General features: G+C 40.3%; 2 protein-coding genes across 5 annotated transcripts; one reads left to right on the top strand and one right to left on the bottom strand.

Moving 5' to 3' along the window:
* The first annotated feature begins 2943 nt into the window (after positions 1-2943).
* Positions 2944-5565, top strand: LOC129603239 (P2X purinoceptor 7). 2 transcript variants are annotated; one of them, XM_055503550.1, is made up of 4 exons: positions 2944-4206; positions 4591-4660; positions 4743-4897; positions 5164-5565. In XM_055503550.1, exons 1-4 carry the CDS (start codon positions 4085-4087, stop codon positions 5324-5326), a joined length of 510 nt encoding a protein of 169 aa, XP_055359525.1. In that variant the 5' UTR covers positions 2944-4084; the 3' UTR covers positions 5327-5565. The 2 variants fall into 2 exon arrangements, with proteins under 2 accessions (XP_055359525.1, XP_055359526.1); XM_055503551.1 differs by lacking the exon at positions 4743-4897.
* A 7809-nt stretch (positions 5566-13374) lies between these two features.
* On the bottom strand, positions 13375-22468 carry LOC114845072 (uncharacterized). Of its 3 annotated transcripts, none has more exons than XM_029132867.2 (9): positions 16096-22468; positions 15794-15928; positions 15339-15473; positions 14958-15026; positions 14738-14832; positions 14336-14462; positions 14080-14197; positions 13801-13877; positions 13375-13715 (listed from the first exon to the last, which is right to left on the bottom strand). In XM_029132867.2, the coding sequence occupies exons 1-9, from the start codon at positions 18088-18090 to the stop codon at positions 13605-13607; spliced, it is 2862 nt and encodes a 953-aa protein (XP_028988700.1). In that variant the 5' UTR covers positions 18091-22468; the 3' UTR covers positions 13375-13604. The 3 variants fall into 3 exon arrangements, 2 of the variants coding, with proteins under 2 accessions (XP_028988700.1, XP_028988701.1); XM_029132868.2 differs by having other exon boundaries at positions 15896-15928; XR_008692964.1 differs by having other exon boundaries at positions 13375-13877; positions 14398-14462.
* Positions 22469-22573: the final 105 nt, after the last annotated feature.

Below are 22573 nucleotides of genomic sequence, written 5' to 3'. Positions count from 1 at the left end.
CAACCCCCGCCCAACCCCCCCAGGCAGAGGGCAGCAGAAAAAGGTACCCCAGAACCCTGCAACCCAGCTTGGACGTGAGTGTGTGCAACTAAAGTGCACTGAAGGGGGGTGACACCTCCAGGAGCACAACCGCTGACTGATGGTGTGTCCCCCGGACAGTGCCCCCCCTCGCCCTAAATGTCTTTTTGCAGTTAAAACTGGGTGGTGATCTCTCCACCAGGGCCAGTGGGCGAGGCCACAACTGACCTCAGCCCCAGGCCCCAGTGAAGGAGCCCACCCCCGGCCCTAAATGTATGTGTATGTGGCTAAGTATGAGTAACTTTGGGAGATAGCCAATACTCCGAGGGGTCCAGCAGACAGAGCCATTAATGGGGAGGCTTCGTCTACTGGCCCCCCCGGAAGAAGCCCCCAGATTCCTGGACAAGTGTGTATGACTAATGCAATTAAAACTGCAGAGCATCCCACTTGGAAGGGACGGAACCACTTCCCAGTAGCCCCGGTCCCTCCATCAGCAGGACGCCCCTTGCAGACCTAAGTGGATGAATGCGGAGAAATGTAGTTGGGAAGCAGAGCACCAGGGTCCGCAGAGCCAAGTTCCCGACTGGCTCTGCTACCCATCCCACCACCCCCCCACAACCCCCAGCCAGGAAGGGACAGCCGAGACCCAGGGACCGCAGTACTACTGCCCAGGCGCCACACGCAGCACAGCCAGAGCCATCCTAACCCTTCTTTCACACTTACCCATTCTCTCGCTCAAGTATGACAATGCTCACCCCGTGTAGTGCTACACTCAAACCCACACCCATACTCTGCGGTTGTGCATTGAGGGCCAGCCTCCGCCCAGGGCCCAATAAAGGTTCTAGCCTGAGTAGTCCGCCAACCCCCCCTGCAACAGGCAGGCAGCGCCCCACCCGAGCAGGGGCAGCGCCCCAGGGGAGAGACACCCCTCCGGGCACAGGCAGGCACCCCCAGAGGGAGTCCCCCGGACGCAGGTCACCCAGGTCTCCACCCCCAGGTCCGCCCCCGCACACCGGCAGGGAGGCCCGCCTCCGGCTCCCCGGAGACAGGAACACGCCAACCCTCAAATTGGTCCCACTCCGGCATAGGGCCGCCGGTCTCAGCAGCCACTACACCCCCGCCGCAGGGGACCCATGCGGCCAGCCCAGAGTCCACCAACCCGTTGTCCTGGTTCCTTAGGCAGACAGGCACCCCCAACCACCAGTCACCCCACCACCACTGTGCCAGACATGACGCAGTACCCGAGCCCCACGCATCCTTACCTGGAAATGGAATCAATCAGAGTATAGTTTTGGTCATTGATTTGATGAAGCAGACAATGTGTCTAAGGTGGTATAATCTAACAAGCTGTTCAGGTACTGAGTAAATGTTTAATTTTTTTTTAGTTTTCCAGTTCATGAGGATGATCTTCTTTGCGACACAGAGGGCAGAAAGAAGTGTGTGTGATGAGTTGTCTCTAGATCAAGCCCACTTAGATCTCCTAGAAGACAAAGTGCAGGGGCCGCTGGGATTGGACAGCTTAACTGGGTTGACAGGTGTTCACATACTCTTTGCCAAAATTGCTGCACAGGTGAACATGACCAGAATGCATGTAGGAATCTATCTGCTGTGTTATCTGTACAGTGAGGGCAAATATTTGAGTTTGTGAGACCCATTTGGAACATCCTTTGTCCTGTATAGTGAGTTCTATGAAGAATTTTGTATTGTATTAGTTGTAAATTTGTATTTTTTGTCATTCTGAATAAATTAGAACATATGTTATTCCAGAACGTGTAATTAGTGGTGATATTGAGATCAGCTTCCCATTTAGAGATCGGAAGGCTCACTGTCTGGTCTACGTTGGAAATTAAGATATAGATTTTGGATACTGTCCTTTTCCCTGATATATCAATAAATCGCTCTATTACTGGTGGTGGTTGCACGTGGATGGCAGTATTCTTACTTTTTGCATTAAGTATTGACTTTAGTTGTTGGTATTCTAGGAAATTGGCACTAGTGATTTCATAGTGGGACACTAGTTCTTCAAAAGAGGTAAACTTGTCTCTTGTGAAAACATGTTTCAGATGTGTTATCCCTTTGATATGTCAAGTTGGAAAGTGTATTGCCTTTTTGTTTTGTATGATGTCTGGATTGTTCCAGAGAGGTGTGTTTTGGCAAAGAGTAAGTGAAGACCCATTAATTTTAAGAAACCCCCACCAGGCTTGCAGAGATGCTTTTATGCTAATGTTCTGGTAACAACTATGATGTTTGATTTTGGTGCTGATAAAGGGCACATCTGCAACTTTAATATTTCCACAAAATGTTTGTTCAATGTCTATCCAGGAGGAGTCTGCTGGCATGGGTTTTATCCATTTGTGGATATGGTTCAGTCTATTGGCAAGAAAATAGTGGTGGAAGTTAGGTAGTTCTAGGCTGCCGCAGCGTCTGGATTTTTGAAGAGTTTTTAAACTAATTCGTGGTGGCTTGGTTTTCCACAAAAACTGTGAGATGTAGATGGTGGCAATTCTTCCCATAAGTGAAATAGGTAAGGACTGCCATCTTTTGAGGTTGGCTTCTATTTGTTTTAATAATGGATTGTAGTTTAGATCAATAAGCTCTGATAGCCTAGACGACAATTCAATGCCCAAGTATTTAATGTTCCCTGAATGGAGTGTGGTAGAAGAGATGTTAGTCACCTTAAGGTTAAGTGGTAGCACTATAGATTTGGTCCAGTTAATAGAGTACTCTGAAAGTCCTGAGAATTCATCTATGAGGCTGATAGTTGTAGGAAGAGACGTCTGTGGCTCCAGGAGAAACAGTAACACATCGTCAGCATATAAACTTATTTTATGATTTACTGATTTGGTCGATATTCCAGTAATTCCTTCATGCTGTCTTATTGCTGCGGCTAGAGGTTCAATAAATTTTCAAATAGTGATGGGGAAAGTGGGCAGCCCTGTCTTGTCCCTCTATGCAGATTAAACCTTGGTGAGATCTGGTTGTTTGTTCTGACTGCAGCGTTTGCTGAGTTGTATAATATTTGGATCCAGGCTATGAATGTTTCCCCAATGCCGAATTTGTGCAGAGTGGCTAAAAGAAACTTCCAGTTTACTCTATCGAAAGCTTTTTCTGCATCTAAGGAGACGATGGCTGACTCTAGTTTATGGATGGTGACATAATCAATTAAATTAATTAGTCTGTTCATATTGTTTGTTGACTGTCTACCTTTAATGAAGCCTGTTTGATCAGGGTGAATTATATATGGAGTGATTTCTTCTAATCTTCTAGCAAGTGCTTTACACACTATTTTTAGATCTACATTTATTAGTGAAATTGGTCTATAACTCGATGGGAGTGTAGGGTCTTTTCCTGGTTTTTGGAGCAGGCTTATAAAGGCAGAATTCATATTTGTGGGTAATGAATGTTGTTGTTTAATTTCAGCTACCATTTTGTAAAAGCTGGGTGCTAGCATAGACCAGAACTCTTTATAAAATTCAGTTGGGAATCCATCTGGTCCTGGAGCTTTTTTATTGGGCATCTCCTGCAGAGCTTCATGTAGTTCTGCCAAAGATAACAATAAGTCTAGAGTTGTGGATTGTTCTTCCTTTAGCTTTGGCAGTTCTAGTTTATTCAGAAACGCCTCTATTGCTGAGGTGGATGGATCTATTTGGGACGTATATAACTCTTGGTAAAAGTTTTTAAAGGAGACTGATCATACAGCTTTTCACTCTAAAGAATATTGGACTTCAATATCTCAGCAAGGTCTCTGTAAATTTTCATCCCATAAAACCCTGTAGATCGTCCACACTGCCCCTGTCAGTATGTGGTTCTCACTCCCCATCAGCAAACGCTGTGTTTTCTGGGCGTGTCGCAAAAGAAGCTGCTCGCCACACCTCTGTGCGGAATCGCATACCTTTTTTTTTTTTTTTTTCTTGGCTTTATTGGTACGAGCCACCGCAGGGTTAGGATACGATAGGTGGCAGTAGCGCGACATTGAGGGTGCAATCCACCGCGATTCTCCACAGAAGAAGAAGACCCACTACAGGACTCACGGCATGCACGGTAATTGAATACATTCTAACAGACAATGGCTAGCTGGTCCGGTAGTATAGTACGGCCATACATCTATGATCCCGAATCTGACCCTGACGCTCAAGAGGAGGCTGTTGAAGTCACCACATTTCGGATGATACAAGATGTGTCACAATGGTAATTTCTCACTTACATCAATTTATTTCAGTTATACAAGGGTTAGGGTTAGCGTGATTAGTGGTTCTTGCGGTTACCTGTTGCTACTGTTTATGCTAGCAGTTGCTAGTATTAGGTTGCTAATGGCCGATGCATCTTGAATTACCGGAACGGGACATTGTTGACATGACTTACTAAAAGTGGTTAATAGAAAACATTGCTTAGGTTTTAATTATACGTATATATAAAAGCATGTTTGGGAGCAAAGCTCAACTAAATAATCTAAAAACATATGTTAAACGTTTGTCTTGAACGTTCTGCTGCTGTGACAGAAAATTTATCTAAAATGGGATTATCATAGTCTCAGTTGAAGATTATATATTCCCATATTTGTGTGTTAAATAGGTACCAATGTGGAAAGTGCCAGTCTATGCCTACAGAGGCTGAAAACTGTTGCTGTCAAGAGATTGCACAGGTATGTATAACAATTTTATTAATATAAAGTGGGGTTTGATATCAATCTTTAGATTAACCTTACCACTTGTTTTGAAACTAAGGTTCAGAGACGTCTGAATCAGTTGCCAAACCCACCATCATGTATGGTTGACCATCCAGGACTGGAGCCAGTATGCCTGAATGTTTATTCTTTACAGAAAGAATTTCATATTTATCGGGCAGATTATGGACGGTTGCCTGTGCGTGGAATAAACCAGTTAGTGTCACATCATTTTATAAACACTTTATTAATTACAGGTGAATAAAAGCATGACCTACTTGAGAGGGCGTAGGTTTAAATTACCAATTAACCTAACTGTTTTTACATAATGTATATGACATTTTAAAAATTCTGTTACAAAAATTCTTGCTATAATTATAAAGAGCATGTTTAGTAGCCAAGTACTAACATGAAACTAATAAATATAGCAATTTCCTGGATTAGAAGTCTTTGATAAACCTGACATGTTTGTTTGTGTCAAGACGTTACAGGTTTCTGTCATACAGAAGTTTTGTGAGTTGGTGCTGGGGATTTCTGGGACGAAGAGTCAGAGTAGTCATCCCCTCATGCGTGGTGTTGCGCATCAGAGCAGAGTTCCCTGATGGACAAGGGAACTATGTTGGATTCAGACCACCAGTGGAATAACTTCTGAACTAACTTTTTCATAAGGGACAAAGCTTTTTTTTCTTTCCAAGAATTTTATTTTTACTATTTATTCCCTTTATGGTTATCCTGTGATGCTTGGTTCACATGCAGAATGTGCAGTTTAAATACTATATTTTCATCAATAAAAGTTATTAAGCTGTATGTCTATATGAGTTCATTGAAGTCAGTCCAATCTTAGTCCAAGCTAATTTTTATTGTTAATCAAACATTATTTTGACAGTTCAATTCAATTTATAAAGCGCCAAATTACAACAATCTCAAGGCACTTTACAAAGTAAGGTTTAGGACCTTACACAACTAAATCCAACAAATCCCACATACAGCAAGCATTTAATTTGACAGCAACAGTGGAGAGGAAAAACTTCCTCTGTAACGAGGAAGAAACCTCCAGCAGAACCAGGCTGGATGTGGGCGGCCATCTGCCTTGACCGGTTGGGGTGAGGGGATAGAGAGGGAGAAAAGCACAGCAACAACAGAGCGCAGGATGGTTGGACCAGGGACTGGACACAGGCAGGATGGTTGGATCTGCAGCTGCCCATCACAGACACCAAACTTTGAGTCCAATGATACCTGTAGGTGAAGACAGAGGGGGGAGAGGATCACTATCCTACATTTTACAGGCAGACAGTGCAGAGAAGCTAATGTAGTAGAAATGTGATCTCCTTCTAAGTCCTGTCAGAAGAGGCCGATGTTTATTGTCCAAGTTGGTGAGTGAAGGGAGCATTCTGATGGACTAATGAAAGGAACGTTTGTAGAGCCTGGTAGAAGTAAGCTAGAAAGACCACAGATGGTTGGGGAGATGTCATGTTCTTTGTTGTTCACATCACACTGAAGCTGTGCAGAAGCTCTAGCAGATTACGTCTCCAGGTCTTGCTTGCAATCACACACACCTTCGGGGAAGGTATAGGCTTCATGGCATCACTGTAGAAGGTAGGAAACAAAATGGTACATTACTGAAGTGTCTCGTGTCATATTTAGGTTACAACTTTCTATAGTTTATATAAAAAATGGCAAAAAAAGGAAGAGCCGTAATAGGGTGTGAAGTAAGTTTTCAACCTAGCTTTGCTGTGGGTTGTTGAATCGTGAAACCATAGCATCGATGACCTCCCTTCTGTCAGGCCGCTCAAAATCTGCACAAAGGGGCACTGGAACAGGAATATTCCAAAGTTCCTCCATATACCTTCCCGGGTCCAGCAGGACTTTCTCAAAGATAGTGTCAAGCAGATTTTCAACGTAATCTAGACCAAAGTATATGAAAGAAGGCAAACTATTACAGTAATTGATATTGTATCTGTTTTTAAGGACTGTTATTCACTTTTTCTTTTATTATTGGTTCACAGTAAAATATTATATATACACACTATTATATATACACACACACACACACATACAAACACAACGTCAAAGAGGTGAACTTACAAAACGTCAGTGCTGCTTTGGGTGGTTTAGCAACACACTCGCCCCTCTTTGCCTTTGGAAATGAAATCTTGTACAGCAGGTCTCCAGCAGCAGAGGTAGCCTGTGATCGGTCTGCATTTTCATTGAAGTGCAATGCGGCAAGGTAGAGTCTGAGGAAAACATTATATCACTCAATGCTTTGGTGTCCACATTATAATAACTGAGGATTTTTAAATTGGCAAATACCTGCATAGCATTCCAATATAGGAAAAAACCACACTCTTTGGGGCAAATCGAATTATTACACTGTGGAATGCTTCTAACGATGAGGTCTGGTGAAGGGGGCTCAGCTTCTCTGCGTCCTTTAGTATTCTTTTATTAGTCATAATTTTCTCCAACTTTTGAAGAGATGGGGAACCTACGACAGCATAAAAAATGCATTTGTAACCAAATGAACATTTTAGGAAAAAAGTACTGTATGTTCTATTTTTTTATTTACCTTTTGACAGCCATTTATGTTTGTCCCGAGTGTGCTTCACAGGATGAAGGCAATTTGGGAAAATCGGATCCTCATGTGTATGTACATCCTGGACATTATTTATGAGAGACATCCATTTGGCTATTCTCTCTGGTCCTGTTGATGATGTGGCAGCAGTCCAATAAATGTGATTTCTGATCGCCTTTATCCACGTCTGTAGCTTTTTACATTCTTTAGTTTTTGAGGCATTCTCCAACTTCTTAGTGATTCCTGTAAAAGTAAGGCAATTTGTGATGACAGAACAAGTTATTCTAAAAGGACACAAAAAATATATATATGTCTGGAGTAATACATATACCTTTCTCTATGTGCCACACATCGTAGAATTGCATAATCTTCTCCTCTCTCAAAAATTTCTAAATGGCTGGATGGCGATCAGTTACTATTGAATCCAATTTGACTCCATGCTGTGACATTTTAGCCAAGCTCCGCCTTAGTCCCTCTTTCTCCATATTGTGGCTTCCACCGACCTCATTACTCTAAATATCAAATGAAGGTAAAAAAAACATGTAAACATGTTCCATGTGACACAAATCACGAGTTCATTATTCATTGACTGTCAACTGACCTGAACCAACTGCAAATCCACCACTTTGCTTCCATATTTAGCTGAGTGCCCTGGCACATAAAAAGGAAATGGTATTTTCTCTCACGGACTTGGTATATCTATTACACAGACACCTATGTTTGGTGGGGTAAAGGGTGAGAAGTACTGAATTTTTTCTGGATTAAAATGTGGTTATTGTTAAAGTTGTGGTACTTCTTATCAAATGACATACAGTCCATCAAACACTGATCAGTTATTACCTGGCGAGTCAGCCCTCATATCACCTCCTACAATAACCTTGTCCTTCTGACTTAGGCGAAGGAGTATGGAATTCTGCCAGGTTTTCCAGACACTGATGATAGCAGGTTCCACAAAGCTCCTGGAATGTCGCCGGAAAGTGTTGAATTCGAACATATAGAGCTTCATCGCCCTTGCAATCTGTAAATAGCACAAACCACAATGACTTGTACAATAAATATGAAAAGTTGGGTTTAGTTGTTGAAAAAAAAAATACATAGAAATTACTCACGTTTTGAAATTTGAAATACGAAGCGCCACTGATGTAAATTGCAGCAGACAGATGAATGTTGCCTGCTGGGGTACTACCAACTAAAGGTTGGCTATTCCATCTTTTGAAAAACAGACAGTGTCTGCAGAGCTGTTCCACAGCCAGGAAGGTCCCCAACCTGCTTGTCTTGACCTCACACCTCCGTTTGCATACAGGACAATACTCAAACAGTTCCATTAGACAAGACTCATAAACAATGTATTTTGCCTGGTTGTGGAGTGAGGTACTTTGTACAGCACTGAAAAACAAGAGCAGATGGGTCGCATTGACATAATATATGACCATATATCCCTAATATATGTGTACAACAGTTATAATAATCAACAGCCAGTTATTCAGATGAACTTACGAAGTGTCAATTTCAGATCTGGATGTTGTAGTATCTCCAGGTTCATAGGTTTCATCATGCTGAAAGGAAGGCTCAGTGACTGAGGATCCCTCTAAAGGATCATCATCCTCCTCCAGCTCCAAACGTGCTCGCTTAGATGGTCTTTTAATTGGTGTGGATGACAGGACAGGTAATTGAAAAGCACCAACTGTGCTGACACCAAAGTCTCTGCTTTCAACTGTAGCCTGTTGACCTAGCAAAGAAAAAAAAATCTTCTAAATCAAATCTAGAATAGTATACAGAATACTGAATAGTGCCATACTGTTGTAACAATCAAAATATAAAAACAATCATCATACTGTACATACCTTTACTCCTGTGGTGAGCTTCTAATGTTCTGCGAGACAGCTGTGTCCCAACAGCCCGCAGTGCTGTCTGGGTTTGACAGCCCACCGCCTTGCGTTTGTGTACCTGCGATGTGTCCGCCTGTAGAAGAACGCCGTTATATTTATTGCTCCATCACATATTACACAGTAACTGACCGGATAAGCAAAACACATTGAAACACAAAGTAACTAAATTGAATTGTTACTGTGACATTTCAACCAGACAAAAGCTCGCTCTACCGCGCTCAGCCGCTAGCAGGGCACTAGCTAACAGTGACGACATTGCCGCTTACCTTTCTGTGTGGCTGTAGTAATTAGCAGTAACTGCAACACGGCAGTGGCACGATTAGTCGTCTGTTTAGCTGATAATAGCGAGGTAATGGCGCTCTTACAGCTATATAAAATACAGGAGCAAAGCTATGCGGCCACAACGGACTGGGTATAGCCTTTACCTTCCCCCGGGTGTGCGTGATTGGAAGCACAAAAGCTCGCTCTACCGCGCTCAGCCGCTAGCAGGGCACTAGCTACTAGCTCACCCCCAGGTGTGTGTGGTTGCAGCGGACCACGGTAGCACATGTGGAATCGTGTGCGACATTGCCGCTTACCTTTCTGTGTGGCTGTAGTAATTAGCAGTAACTGCAACACGGCAGTGGCACGATTAGTCGTCTGTTTAGCTGATAATAGCGAGGTAATGGCGCGCTAACAGCTATAGAAAATACAGGAGCAAAGCTACGTGCCTACGATTCCAGCTGGAGAGACCCAGACTGCCTGAACGGACTGGGTATAGCCTTTACCTTCCCCCCAGGTGTGCGTGATTGAAAGCAAAGGACAAAAGCTCTACACACCGTTCCCTGCTTGTAGCCGCTTGAAGGCCGATAGTCATTAGCTTTTCCCCACACAGGTGTGTGGCTGCAGGAGCCCACACAAGCACATTTGAAGGGGACAAAGGCTTGGTCGACTGACTATAGCCATTACCATAGCTAGCTAGCTATTAGCTTGCCTCAAACGTGGGTTACTACATTTTAAACAGACAAACATTTTAAAACATTTTAAGTATCAAACATGTACTTACTTCAGCAAGGGGATTACGGATTGTTGGAATAGATCCCTTTTTCAACAGGAGCCGCAAAACAAACCCTGCATTGTATGCACCCTCGTTCTCGAAGCAGTCCGAGGTAAAATGAAATGCACATACATATAAATACTGAGGCAGTGTTTCTGGCACCGGTCCGTTAAAAATAAAAGTGACCCACAAAGTCTTCACTTGTTGGTCCCTGGGTAAAGTGAACAGACTTTGGTGTTGGTTAGAACACCCAAGAACTGAACACCTTCTGTGAGAGGACATGCGTGCTGCCATGTTCGTCTGTTCGCGGTGAGTGAGAGGGGGGGAAATGGCGGAAGTCCAGTTTTGGTTCGGGATCATTGTAGGGGTGGTGGTTCAGGATTTACAAGGAGGACTTCCGACCAAGGTGACGACAACTGGGACACGGTCTCAGGGTAGGTCGTGGAGTGTTTTCATTGGATGAGAAAATTTACGTTTTCAAAATGTGAAAAAAGCAGGAAATGCATTTCTACCGTGCTCAGTGTGGGTATATGTGACCATATGAGTCATAGGAACGCTCCAAAATGTCTAAAAAGTGGATTTTGCATGTTATGACCCCTTTAAAGGTATCATATATTTCATGGGGATCACGAGTAATGTTGCCTTCCTTATTAGTTATTGAATGGATGATTTGTTTTTCTTTATTAGTTTTTAATTGGTTAGCTAAAAATTTACCACATTTGTTAGCATGGTCAAAGTTCTCCCAGCGTAATTGGTCTATCTGAAACTGAGTTTTGCAATCAATTATATTATTTAATTTCAGCTTTAGATTCTTTAGGTCTTCTAGTATTCTATCATTGGTTGGAGAGGCAGCATATTTAATCTCTAGAGATTTTATTTTTTGCTCTAATTCTAATTCAAGTAACATGTCCTTTTTTTTCTTGTGTGATGAATATGAAATAATTCTACCGCGCATAACTGCCTTCCCAGTCTCCCAAAGAACACAGGGTGAGATTTCCGGTGTATCGTTGATTTCTATAAAGGTTTTCCATTCTCTCCTGACATAACTGATGAAGTCTTGATCATTGAGTAATGATGTATTAAGCCTCCAATTCCTGGTTGATGGTGTGGCTGTCTTAATCAACGAAATGGACATTGGTGCATGATCGCTGATTGTGATAAAGTGAATATTGGTGTCAGAGACATCTTGTAAGACTGAGTTATTTACTAAAATATAATCTATACGGGAATGAGAGTGGTGAACTGGTGAGAAAAAGGTATATTCCCTGGATGTAGGATGAAGAGAACGCCATGTGTCACAGAGACCGAAGTCATCCATGTACTGTTTTAAGGTCTGTACTGATTGAACGGTTCCTGTTGCTCACAGCTTTGCTTAGCCTGTCCAACTCTGGGTTAAATACTAAATTAAAGTCCCCTCCTACTATAAGTTTGGAACCAGAGTGAGCAGACATGTGAAGAAGCTGTGAAAGAAAGAGGGGTCGTCAACATTTGGGCCATACACATTAGCTATGCAATATTCAATGTTTCCTATCAAGATATCAATAATTATATTTCTCCCTTCTGGATCTACAATGGTATCGTTATGAGTAAAGTTAATCTTTTTATTTATCAGGATGGCGACCCCTCTTTGTTTAGAATTGTAACCGGCTAAGTAAGCATGTGGGAACTCTGCTGATGCCAGAGTGTAATTTATAATTTTGGGAATATGAGTTTCCTGTAGTAAAACAATGTCTGCTTGTAGGGTTTTCAAATGATTAAATATTTTAAATAGTTTCTCCTTCTTATTGATTCCACGTACATTCCAAGTGACAATCTTCAGTGGTGTCATATCTTACCTGACTGCTGTGGATCACTAGTCTTGTGTGTATGTAGTGTGACAGACTTTAGGTGTGTGGCTAACCTTAAGTACCTGTGTATTCTGAGTTGTGTGTTATCTATGTATGTGCACGTGCTTCCCCTGTGCAGTAGATGTTTGTGTGTGGCTGCTGGAGGGCTATATAGCTGGCTGACTATGTGGAAGAAGAATAGAGAAAAGGATGTACACAGTGTGGAGTGAAAGTAGGTGAAGGAAAAAGAGTAAAGGGAAGGAAAATTAAAGTGAAAGGAAAGTGAGTGATTAAGTATGGTGAGCGCTTTGCAAAGTGAGTGAGTGAGTGACATTAGAATGACAATAAACATTTACATGAAACATCTGCGAGAGAACGAGTTTGAATACTGGATGTAAAGTTATAACACATAGTTGCATTGCATGTATTATTTTTTTTAACAAACTTTTTATATTAAACCATTGTTGTTACATACCACCTGCTAGTAGAGCCACGGAGTTGCTTCCCGGTCCGGTAGAGCTCTCCGTTGACGTACAGTTTGTCGACGCTGATGACGGCCCTGCAGCCTTCTGCCATGAACCTCTTACGGATGGGGAACAGTCGGCGGCGGCGGTCGAGGATCTCCTTGGGGAACTGGTCGTTGACGCTGTAGTCGGTTCCCTTCATCTGTCTGCCCCGGCTCTTAACCAGTTCCTTTTGCTTAAAGTCATGAAACTTGGCAACGATGGGTCGAGGGCGCTGGCCATCCGGTCGTCTTCCTCCGAGTCTATGCGAACGGTGGAACGCCATCTTGTCCACTGCGTCCGCTGGAATCTTCGTCTGTTGTTTAAGGAAGTTTTTAATTGTGGTTTCCGTGTTTTCCTCCGCCTGTTGTGGAATCCCCGAGAACACCAGGTTGTCCCTCATGCTGCGGGCCTGCAGATCGATGATACCTTCTTTTATTTTTTTATTTTCGGCCGCTAGCTGAGCCACATCCTCCGTCAGGGACTGCACCGTTCCTTTCAGGGCCTCGTTCACCGCGGTGAAGTTAGTTTGACGTTGGACATTCAACAGACATTCGACCGAAAATACCTCCAGACAAGCGGTCCGTGTTTGAACAAGCGATCCGCATTTCGCGTTCGCTACGCGGACACAGAACGAGAACGCTCGGTACACGAAGACGTTGACTTAGGGAGCGTCGATAAATTATTTGGATTTTCAAGAAATTAATAATTCAATAGCGTCCAAACCATATGACCTACTGGTTCAAAACCTGCTCCAATCTATGTGTCTACATGTCCTTCACAGTGCACAACCATTTATATGAGGAAATAGTCCTGTTTCATATTTTTCTATAATATTTTAGTATAAATATTACTGTAATATTTCAATACCATCCACACCATATGACCTACTGGTTCAAAACTTATAACACAATTTATAATTGAAACTGATTATGGCACAAAATTTCTCAGTAGGATATCATTCAACGACGTGAGCAAGAAATCTAGGATACCTACAGGATATCTATCATTTATTATACATTTATACATTATACATTTTTTCTGGTTGTATTTACATATAACGTACAGTAGTATTTCCAATACTACAAATATTATTTCCTTCATTCGCATAAGACACAGTTCCACATTCCTCCTTTGGCCTTTTCAAACTCTGCATTCTTCATACATAGACACTGAGCATGAAACCATCTTTCACACTCATCACACTGGACCTGTAAAATGTTTATGATTTACTTTTCTCCCTTTGTGACAACATAATACTTCTGAATCTTGAATTTTTGAATGTAACCAACTTACCCAGTTTGTAATGCCTGGTCCAGATCCTGGAGGCTTAAAAGTGGCACACATAGCACAGTTGGTGTGCTCATCAAAGACTAAAACAAATTAAATGCAAGAATAATTTGGATTTGCTGGCTTCTAATGTTAAGTTATAGACTTGTGTATTATAACACGTAATTTCAACACAAAACATACTATTGATGTGTTAAGACATCAGGAATTTTATATGTTGTAGCTTGTAAGTCATTTATTATGAACCTTTTCATGTAACACTGTAAATTTGTATAGTAAACATACTTGAGGCCTCCAGGACTTCAAGTCCCAGGGCTCGCCTCTCATTTGCCATTTCCTTTTTTGAAGTCCCAAAAGTCATTCTTGGTATTTTAGGAAAGCTTTCCATCACTGATTTTGCCATCTAAACAAATAGAGGTAATTTTGCCATTTGTGGCCATGTGTTATTACAACATTTTCAGTACATATTGGTACTGTATTTTATTTTCCAAATTAGCTTAGTAGTGTTTTTATACAAATGCTATACAAATTATGAAATTGCCTTGACGACAATCACACCACAGCTATGTCCATCCTGTTGAACGGGGTGGCTCATAAGTTCACCTTTCCACTTTATGTCCACCCAGTCAGTTTTTCCATGACAGGTTCTCCTCATTTTCAAAAACTCCCTATGCAAAAGTAAGGTAAGGTATGTGGTAACTGGAATGCAAATGACATTTTTTTTGTAATCATGAACATCTCACTAACAGATCACTCACGTGTACTACTTCCGTCTTCCAACCTTTCATTATGGTTTAAATTAGCATTACATTATTTTTTACTCACAATTACCAAAGGTTTCAATTTGTTTAATTTAGTGTTTGTGTTAGGCTTACTATCAAAATGTATACAATATTAAATATTCCTAAATCATAAAATAGAACTACAAAAAAAGATTATTTACTGGATTTTCTTTGCTGCATCTTCAGAATGCTGCAACTCCAATTTTGAAGGAGCTGGATCCACCAGATACACCATGCTTCTTGCTGCATTAATGTACTATAACGATAGAGCAAATAGTAATAACTGTTGTGTTTTTAGTTACTGAGAAAATTACAACTACTGGTAATTCAAATTGGTAAAATGTGATAAATAATTGATTTTTATTAATCATATTTATTTACCAGCATCTTCCAGTGATTGTTGTTGACCAGCACAAATGACAGAACAGCCTGGTAGTTGCTAAGGTTTACCTGCAAATCAGAAAAACAAATCTATAAGTTTAAAAAATTACTTCATTTAAGTACAATATTTATAAATACTGAATTCAATCTATAGATGGTTTACACCACAATGCGTTTTGGTCAAGGACTTCAGTATTGGTCAATTTCACTTTTGCCTTAAGCGCAAATCATTCTTGGGTCTGTGCTCAGTAGGCACATCCAGGAATGCAACCATGTTAGCATGTGGTTTGAGTCAGCAAGTCCCATGTAGCACTTTGGACTTGCTGGCAACAGCATATGCACATTTACTGCACTTATACTGTACATTCAAACACATATTACCTTTGGTAAACTGTAGTGAGAGAGTTGTGTTCTGTCACCAAACAAAATTGCCCCAGCTGTGTAATGATTCAGTATGTAGATCTTGCTTAAGATATTTAACTTGTGGGCAGCAACATGAAACAAGCCTTCAATGACCTAATAAACAAAAAGAAAAAGAAATAGTAATCTGACATTATACATTCAGTTAATAAATCTTTTTTTTAAAAACATATATAGTTGCTTTTTAATATCGTTTTGTTTAAGTGTAAGCAATTACAAACAATGATTAGCCATGATGTTAACACTGGGTGAGTGAGGCGAGTGAGGTGAGTGAGTGAGAGAAAATGGGTAAATGAGAAGCTACTGCAAATTATTTTGGATGCTAGAAAGGTAGAGTAAAGTGCTTTATAAGTGCAGACCATTGAAAAATTCACAGCACATGTTTGTTCAGGAAGTCAAAATATGCAGTCACATGCCTCGCCTGTTAACCACTGATTTGGACGAAGTGAACAGAGCTCGCTGTGATGGATGACAATGTTGCGACCCTTGGTTTGTAACTGAAGTACTGCAACAATCACCTCTGTGTCTTTTCTTCCCCACAGCCTTGTTAACTGAAATAAAAGTGACAGTAACTCATTGTTACTTATTCTTTATCAGTTATAAAAAATATGGTAGAACAACAGACTTATCATATCTGACAACATATTACATTATTATTATTGTATGATCATTTTAAGCAAAGTAATTGCACATTGTACAACAGAGAAATTTAGCATACCTGGGCATCTTTGTCACCAAGGTTCTCTTTTGTGCTGTTAATTTTTTTGTGTTGGATTTTTTTAGTTTTGGGCATTGGCAGTTTGGCAGGTGGATTAAAATACTTAGATTTAGTCCTGGAATGACTTGAGCTCTCCCGTTTGGCCCACTGTTCCTGCTGGTCATCCCCTGTGTTTGTACAACCTGACACCTTTTTTTCCAGAATGTCCAATGGCAGATTATGTTTGTTGATATGCTCCAAGTAACGCCCTTGTATGGAGGCAAACATTTTAGAAACAAATTCTGCCGGTCTTAAGAATTTTCTTTTTTGAAGAATGGAATGCTTCACTAAGCCAAACCAGAGTTCAACGTGACAGTTAGTCTCTCTTGTCTTTCCTTTGGCTTCTATTTTACAGCTTCTGACTTTTCTGTGTCTCATAAGATCTCCTAGCAGCACACCACTCCACAATGGGAAGATTCCCATGTAGGATTCAAGGAGGACCTCTATGATGCCAGAGCAGAAGAACTGGTTTTTGACACTAGTTACATCCTCAGACAGGATATCACACTCTGCCTGATCACATTTGACTTGAAATGCTTGTGTAAAAGGTGACTTTCCAACAACACTGTTGGAACCACTGTCCCTGCTGCACTTAGTTTCAGCTGTATGTGCTTCACTTTCTTCTACTTTTGTGTCTTGTGTTTGTAGGATGCACTTATTCAAATAAGTCTTGCTGCTTTTTACCAGAGGTGTATCATCCTCTGCCTTGAAAACCACACACATATGATAAAAAATATCAAGAGCCTCGTCCATAGCTGTGCAGTTGAGAAGGCAAGCAAATGTGAAGCTTGCATACTCTTTAATGCCTTTGTCTGCAGTTTTTTTTCCAAAAGCTTGAGCCACTGTCTTCATGATGTGGGCAGAGCAGATGTGTACCACAGTAAAGGCAGGGATTTTCTGGAGTGTTGAGGAATATATACTTTCAAAGGCTCTGTCAAGGTACACTGAAATATTTTCCTTATTAAAGGAAAGAAGTACACTGTTGATCAGAGCCCAGCTGTGGTCAGTTTCAATCTGTGCTATCCTCCTCTTTGTAGCATAACACAGCTTCCTCCTGAATTCCATGAGCCAGTATGAAATGGTTGGGATTGAATGACTGTTTGAAATAAGCTCTGCAACAGGCAAAGGAGGCTTATCCTTTCCCATGCCAGGCAAAACCAGTGCATAATACAAGACCCGCTTATCTTGATCAGGAATCTTCTGTACAACGCTGCCTGTTGCATCAAGGTGCAAGGTGATGGGTGCTGACTTTTTTAAATGCTTTGTTAATATTTGGATTCCGCTTTCTGTGTAAAGATGAACAGCAAAAGGATCTATCTGTAGGCTCTGGAGATAGCCATTTGATGCTGCATGACTGCCACTCTGTTTGATTATTTTTTGAGTTAGCATGAGCTCAAGCATCATGCCATTGTGAAGCCTTGAACTCTTTCTCACCTCGGATGATATTTTCTTCAAAACATCCTTGGTTAGGCTTCTACTCATGTTGCCAGCGAGCACTTCCTGTGTTGGAGTCTTTGTCAACATATTATAATAGTAATTGCTGACACCTGCAGATAAAGCCTTTGCAATAGCTCCCCTTCGCAGGTATTTAGCTGGTCTACATTTCTGTTGTTGTTTAAGATGTTTTACTTCACCTTGTCGCCTAACCTTGAAACAGATTTTTTTATCTGTTGACTGTGGTTTGGACTTTTTTGTAAAGATATACACAGCCTTGCATCCATCAAATGTACGTCTTGCTGATGCATGGAAAAATAGAGATTTCTTTTTACGACTGTGACCCGTCTTGACATGTTGGTACTTGAATGAAAGTGTACAAGATGGATTTTGTTTTAAAAATTCGTGATAAAATATGTCTGTCCATGGAGGATTAAGATTTTTTCTTCCAGGTTTTGGTTTTATTTTAGTCCACTGTTTAGACCTTGGGCCCTGCATTGCACCTCCGGTAGTGATTGCCATCTATATGCTTTGCTTTACATTTTAAACTTTTTAGTCCTTTCAGTGATATTTGTTTTGTACACTGGCTTTCCACTGTTTCCTCCTCTTCACTTTCCTCACAATCCTGTCCATTGCTTCTGTCCTCTACAGGTATAGTATTCTCTTTAGTTAAAACACTTTTCTTGTGATTTCCAATGCTGTCTTTGTTTGGTTCATAAGTAATTGAACTTGTATGACCTTTCTGAAGGCCATTTTGTGATTGTGTGATGTCATCATGTGTTTCGCTGTCCATTGCCTTCACTGGTTGATAAGTCTGAAACATCTCTGTGACTACGTCTTCTTCTACCGTGTCCCTTGATTCCTCACATGCTGATATATGTCCACTTCCCTCATCACATTTGTCTTTTGTGTTGTTTGTCTTTTCCATGGCTTGGTTGTCTTTGACATTGTTGTACAAGTCTTCCTTCCTATTGCTCTCATTTTCCTTAGCACCGCTGTTTGCCCTTATGGTTTTGTCATCAACCTCATCTTCTTCTGCTCTGAACAGCTCTTTAACTGTGCCCTGGTGTCCCTTCTTGTGTCCCTTCTTTTCACCTGTCTTTACATATATTTGTTTCTTGCACTGTTTTTTTGGGTTTCTTTTTTTACCAATTTTCTTCACTGGCTGATAAGTCTGAAACATCTCTTTGACTACGTCTTCTTCTACAGTGTCCCTTGAGTCCTCACATGCTGATGTAAGTCCACTCGCCTCATCACATTTGTCTTTTTTGCTGTTTCTCTTTTCGATGGCCTGTCTGTCTGTGACACTGTTGCACACGTCGCCCGTCCTATTACTCTCAAATTCCTCAGCACTCCTCTCTGTTTTTTCACATTTTCTTTTTAATATGTCCTCTTTGTCTGTTTTGCTTGACTCAATCTTCACTTCACTACTCACACCTTTCCCTAAACACAAATATGTCAAAAATGTAATATACCTTAACCTGTGTGACATAACACCTGACTTATTGTTAAGTACTGTGTCGTGTCACACTTTGGGGGTACAATAAGTACATGAAATGGCTATTAGGTAAACAGTTCAGTTTTCTCTACTTTAATTTGTGTCTGTAGCTTGATAATATTACACACCTTTAACAGCATGAACAGCAGCATGCATGCATACATACAGCTTTCAGTTTGTTACCTTATACACATGAAACCTTACCTGAAAGTACTGTTGTCTTGATGCTTTTTCTGTCCTGAAACCATATCACCTTTAGCCATTTTAAATAGCATTTACTGTCATTTTTAAAAAGACTGCCACTGACTGCAGACCACTGCTCAGCTGTAATAGCTGCATTATGTTTAGCAAAACCGTTTTTAAGTAAACAACGAATTATTGCATCTTTTCCTCCAGCATGTTCCCAGTGATCAGTTGTCTTTTTCTTGTGGCCTTTTTTGAAACGAACCATATTTGTGTAGGGATGCTAAGGATAAGCAGCACATGCGCAACACTTTTCCAGAAGTTTGTTTTGTTCTGAGGCAATTTAATGGGATTGGTATTAGCCTTTAATAGCTTTATCGCCACCTGCTGATTAGGAGTGGCAAATAAAATCACCTTAAATGTCTGTGGCCAGCGGTAGTACCGGTAGTAATATTATCATTGAAATGTTACTGGAATTAATGCAACATCACCATATCCTCATAAGAATGGCTGTGCCCCAACAAGGAGATTTAAACACACAGATATTAAAATATTATAGAAAAATATGGAACATGACTATTTCCTCAGAAAAAAGGTTGTGCCCTGTGAAGGAGATGTAGATGAACATTTCAGAGAAGGTTTTGAACCAGTAGGTCATATGGTGTGGACGGTATTGAAATATTACAGTAATATTTACACAAAAATATTATAGAAAAATATGCAACATGACTATTTCCTCATATAAAAGGTTGTGCCCTGTGAAGGGGATGTAGACACACAGTTTGGAACAGGTTTTGAACCAATAGGTCATATGGTGTGGATGGTATTGAAATATTACATTAATATTTACACAAAAATATTATAGAAAAATAGGCACCATGACTATTTCCTCATATAAAAGGTTGTGCCCTGTGAAGGGGATGTAGACACACAGTTTGGAACAGGTTTTGAACCAATAGGTCATATGGTGTGGACGGTATAGAAAAATTACAGTAATATTTTCACAGAAATATTATAGAAAATTATGCAACATGACTATTTCCTCATATAAAAGGTTGTGCCCTGTGAAGGGGATGTAAACACACAGTTTGGAACAGGTTTTGAACCAATAGGTCATATGGTGTGGATGGTATTGAAATATTACAGTAATATTTACACAAAAATATTATAGAAAAATATGCAACATGACTATTTCCTCAGAAAAAAGGTTGTGCCCTGTGAAGGAGATGTAGATGAACCTTTCAGAGACGGTTTTGAACCAATAGGTCATATGGTGTGGATGGTATTGAAATATTACAGTAATATTTACACAAAAATATTATAGAAAAATATGCAACATGACTATTTCCTCAGAAAAAAGGTTGTGCCCTGTGAAGGAGATGTAGATGAACCTTTCAGAGAAGGTTTTGAACCAATAGGTCATATGGTGTGGATGGTATTGAAATATTACAGTAATATTTACACAAAGATATTATAGAAAAATATGCAACATGACTATTTCCTCAGAAAAAAGGTTGTGCCCTGTGAAGGAGATGTAGACACACAGTTTGGAGCAGGTTTTGAACCAATAGGTCATATGGTGTGGATGGTATTGAAAAATTACAGTAATATTTACACAAAAATATTATAGAAAAATATGGAACATGACTATTTCCTCATATAAAAGGTTGTGCCCTGTGAAGGAGATGTAGATGATAATTTCAGAGAAGGTTTTGAACCAATAGGTCATATGGTGTAGACGGTATTGAAAAATTACAGTAATATTTACACTAAAATATTATAGAAAAATATGAAAGATGATTTGATCCTCAAAAAAAGGTTGTGCCCTGTGAAGGAGATGTAGACACACAGTTTGGAACAGGCTTTGAACCAGTAGGTCATATGGTGTGGATGGTATTGAAAAATTACAGTAATATTTACACAAAAACATTATAGAAAAATATGCAACATGACTATTTCCTCATATAAAAGGTTGTGCCCTGTGAAGGAGATGTAGACACACAGTTTGGAGCAGGTTTTGAACCAGTAGGTCATATGGTGTGGATGGTATTGAAATATTACAGTAATATTTACACAAAAATATTATAGAAAAATATGCAACATGACTATTTCCTCATATAAAAGGTTGTGCCCTGTGAAGGGGATGTAGACACACAGTTTGGAACAGGTTTTGAACCAATAGGTCATATGGTGTGGATGGTATTGAAAAATTACAGTAATATTTACACAAAAATATTATAGAAAAATAGGTAACATGACTATTTCCTCATATAAAAGGTTGTGCCCTGTGAAGGGGATGTAGACACACAGTTTGGAGCAGGTTTTGAACCAGTAGGTCATATGGTGTGGATGGTATTGAAATATTACAGTAATATTTACACAGAGATATTATAGAAAAATATGCAACATGACTATTTCCTCATATAAAAGGTTGTGCCCTGTGAAGGGGATGTAGACACACAGTTTGGAACAGGTTTTGAACCAATAGGTCATATGGTGTGGACGGTATTGAAAAATTACAGTAATGTTTACACAAAAATATTATAGAAAAATATGCAACATGACTATTTCCTCATATAAAAGGTTGTGCCCTGTGAAGAGGATGTAGACACACAGTTTGGAACAGGGTTTGAACCAATAGGTCATATGGTGTGGATGGTATTGAAAAATTACAGTAATATTTACACAAAAATATTATAGAAAAATATGCAACATGACTATTTCCTCATATAAAAGGTTGTGCCCTGTGAAGGGGATGTAGACACACAGTTTGGAACAGGTTTTGAACCAATAGGTCATATGGTGTGGATGGTATTGAAAAATTACAGTAATATTTACACAAAAATATTATAGAAAAATAGGCAACATGACTATTTCCTCATATAAAAGGTTGTGCCCTGTGAAGGGGATGTAGACACACAGTTTGGAACAGGTTTTGAACCAGTAGGTCATATGGTGTGGATGGTATTGAAATATTACAGTAATATTTATACTAAAATATTATAGAAAAATATGAAACATGACTATTTCCTCATATAAATGGTTGTGCACTGTGAAGGACATGTAGACACATAGATTGGAGCAGGTTTTGAACCAATAGGTCATATGGTTTGGACGCTATTGAATTATTAATTTCTTGAAAATCCAAATACTTTATCGACGCTCCCTAAGTCAACGTCTTCGTGTACCGAGCGTTCTCGTTCTGTGTCCGCGTAGCGAACACGAAATGCGGATCGCCTGTTCAAACACGGACCGCTTGTCTGGAGGTACTTTCGGTCGAATGTCTGTTGAATGTCCAACGTCAAACTAACTTCACCGCGGTGC

The sequence above is a fragment of the Betta splendens genome, chromosome 17, assembly GCF_900634795.4.
Source record: "Betta splendens chromosome 17, fBetSpl5.4, whole genome shotgun sequence".
Taxonomy (NCBI): domain Eukaryota; kingdom Metazoa; phylum Chordata; class Actinopteri; order Anabantiformes; family Osphronemidae; genus Betta; species Betta splendens.
The sequence above is the reverse complement of the archived record's forward strand: the minus strand, read 5'-3'. Positions and strand labels throughout refer to the sequence as shown.

Coding starts and splice junctions, on each gene's coding strand:
- LOC129603239 (XM_055503550.1), top strand. CDS start 4,085: ATGGCTAGCTGGTCCGGTAGTATAGTACGGCCATACATCTATGATCCC. Junction 4,207..4,590: donor ATACAAGATGTGTCACAATG/GTAATTTCTCAC, acceptor TGTGTTAAATAG/GTACCAATGTGGAAAGTGCC. Junction 4,661..4,742: donor GCTGTCAAGAGATTGCACAG/GTATGTATAACA, acceptor TTTGAAACTAAG/GTTCAGAGACGTCTGAATCA.
- LOC114845072 (XM_029132867.2), bottom strand. CDS start 18,090: ATGGCAATCACTACCGGAGGTGCAATGCAGGGCCCAAGGTCTAAACAG. Junction 14,833..14,957: donor ACAATCACTGGAAGATGCTG/GTAAATAAATAT, acceptor CTATCGTTATAG/TACATTAATGCAGCAAGAAG. Junction 14,198..14,335: donor GTGGTGTGATTGTCGTCAAG/GCAATTTCATAA, acceptor CTATTTGTTTAG/ATGGCAAAATCAGTGATGGA.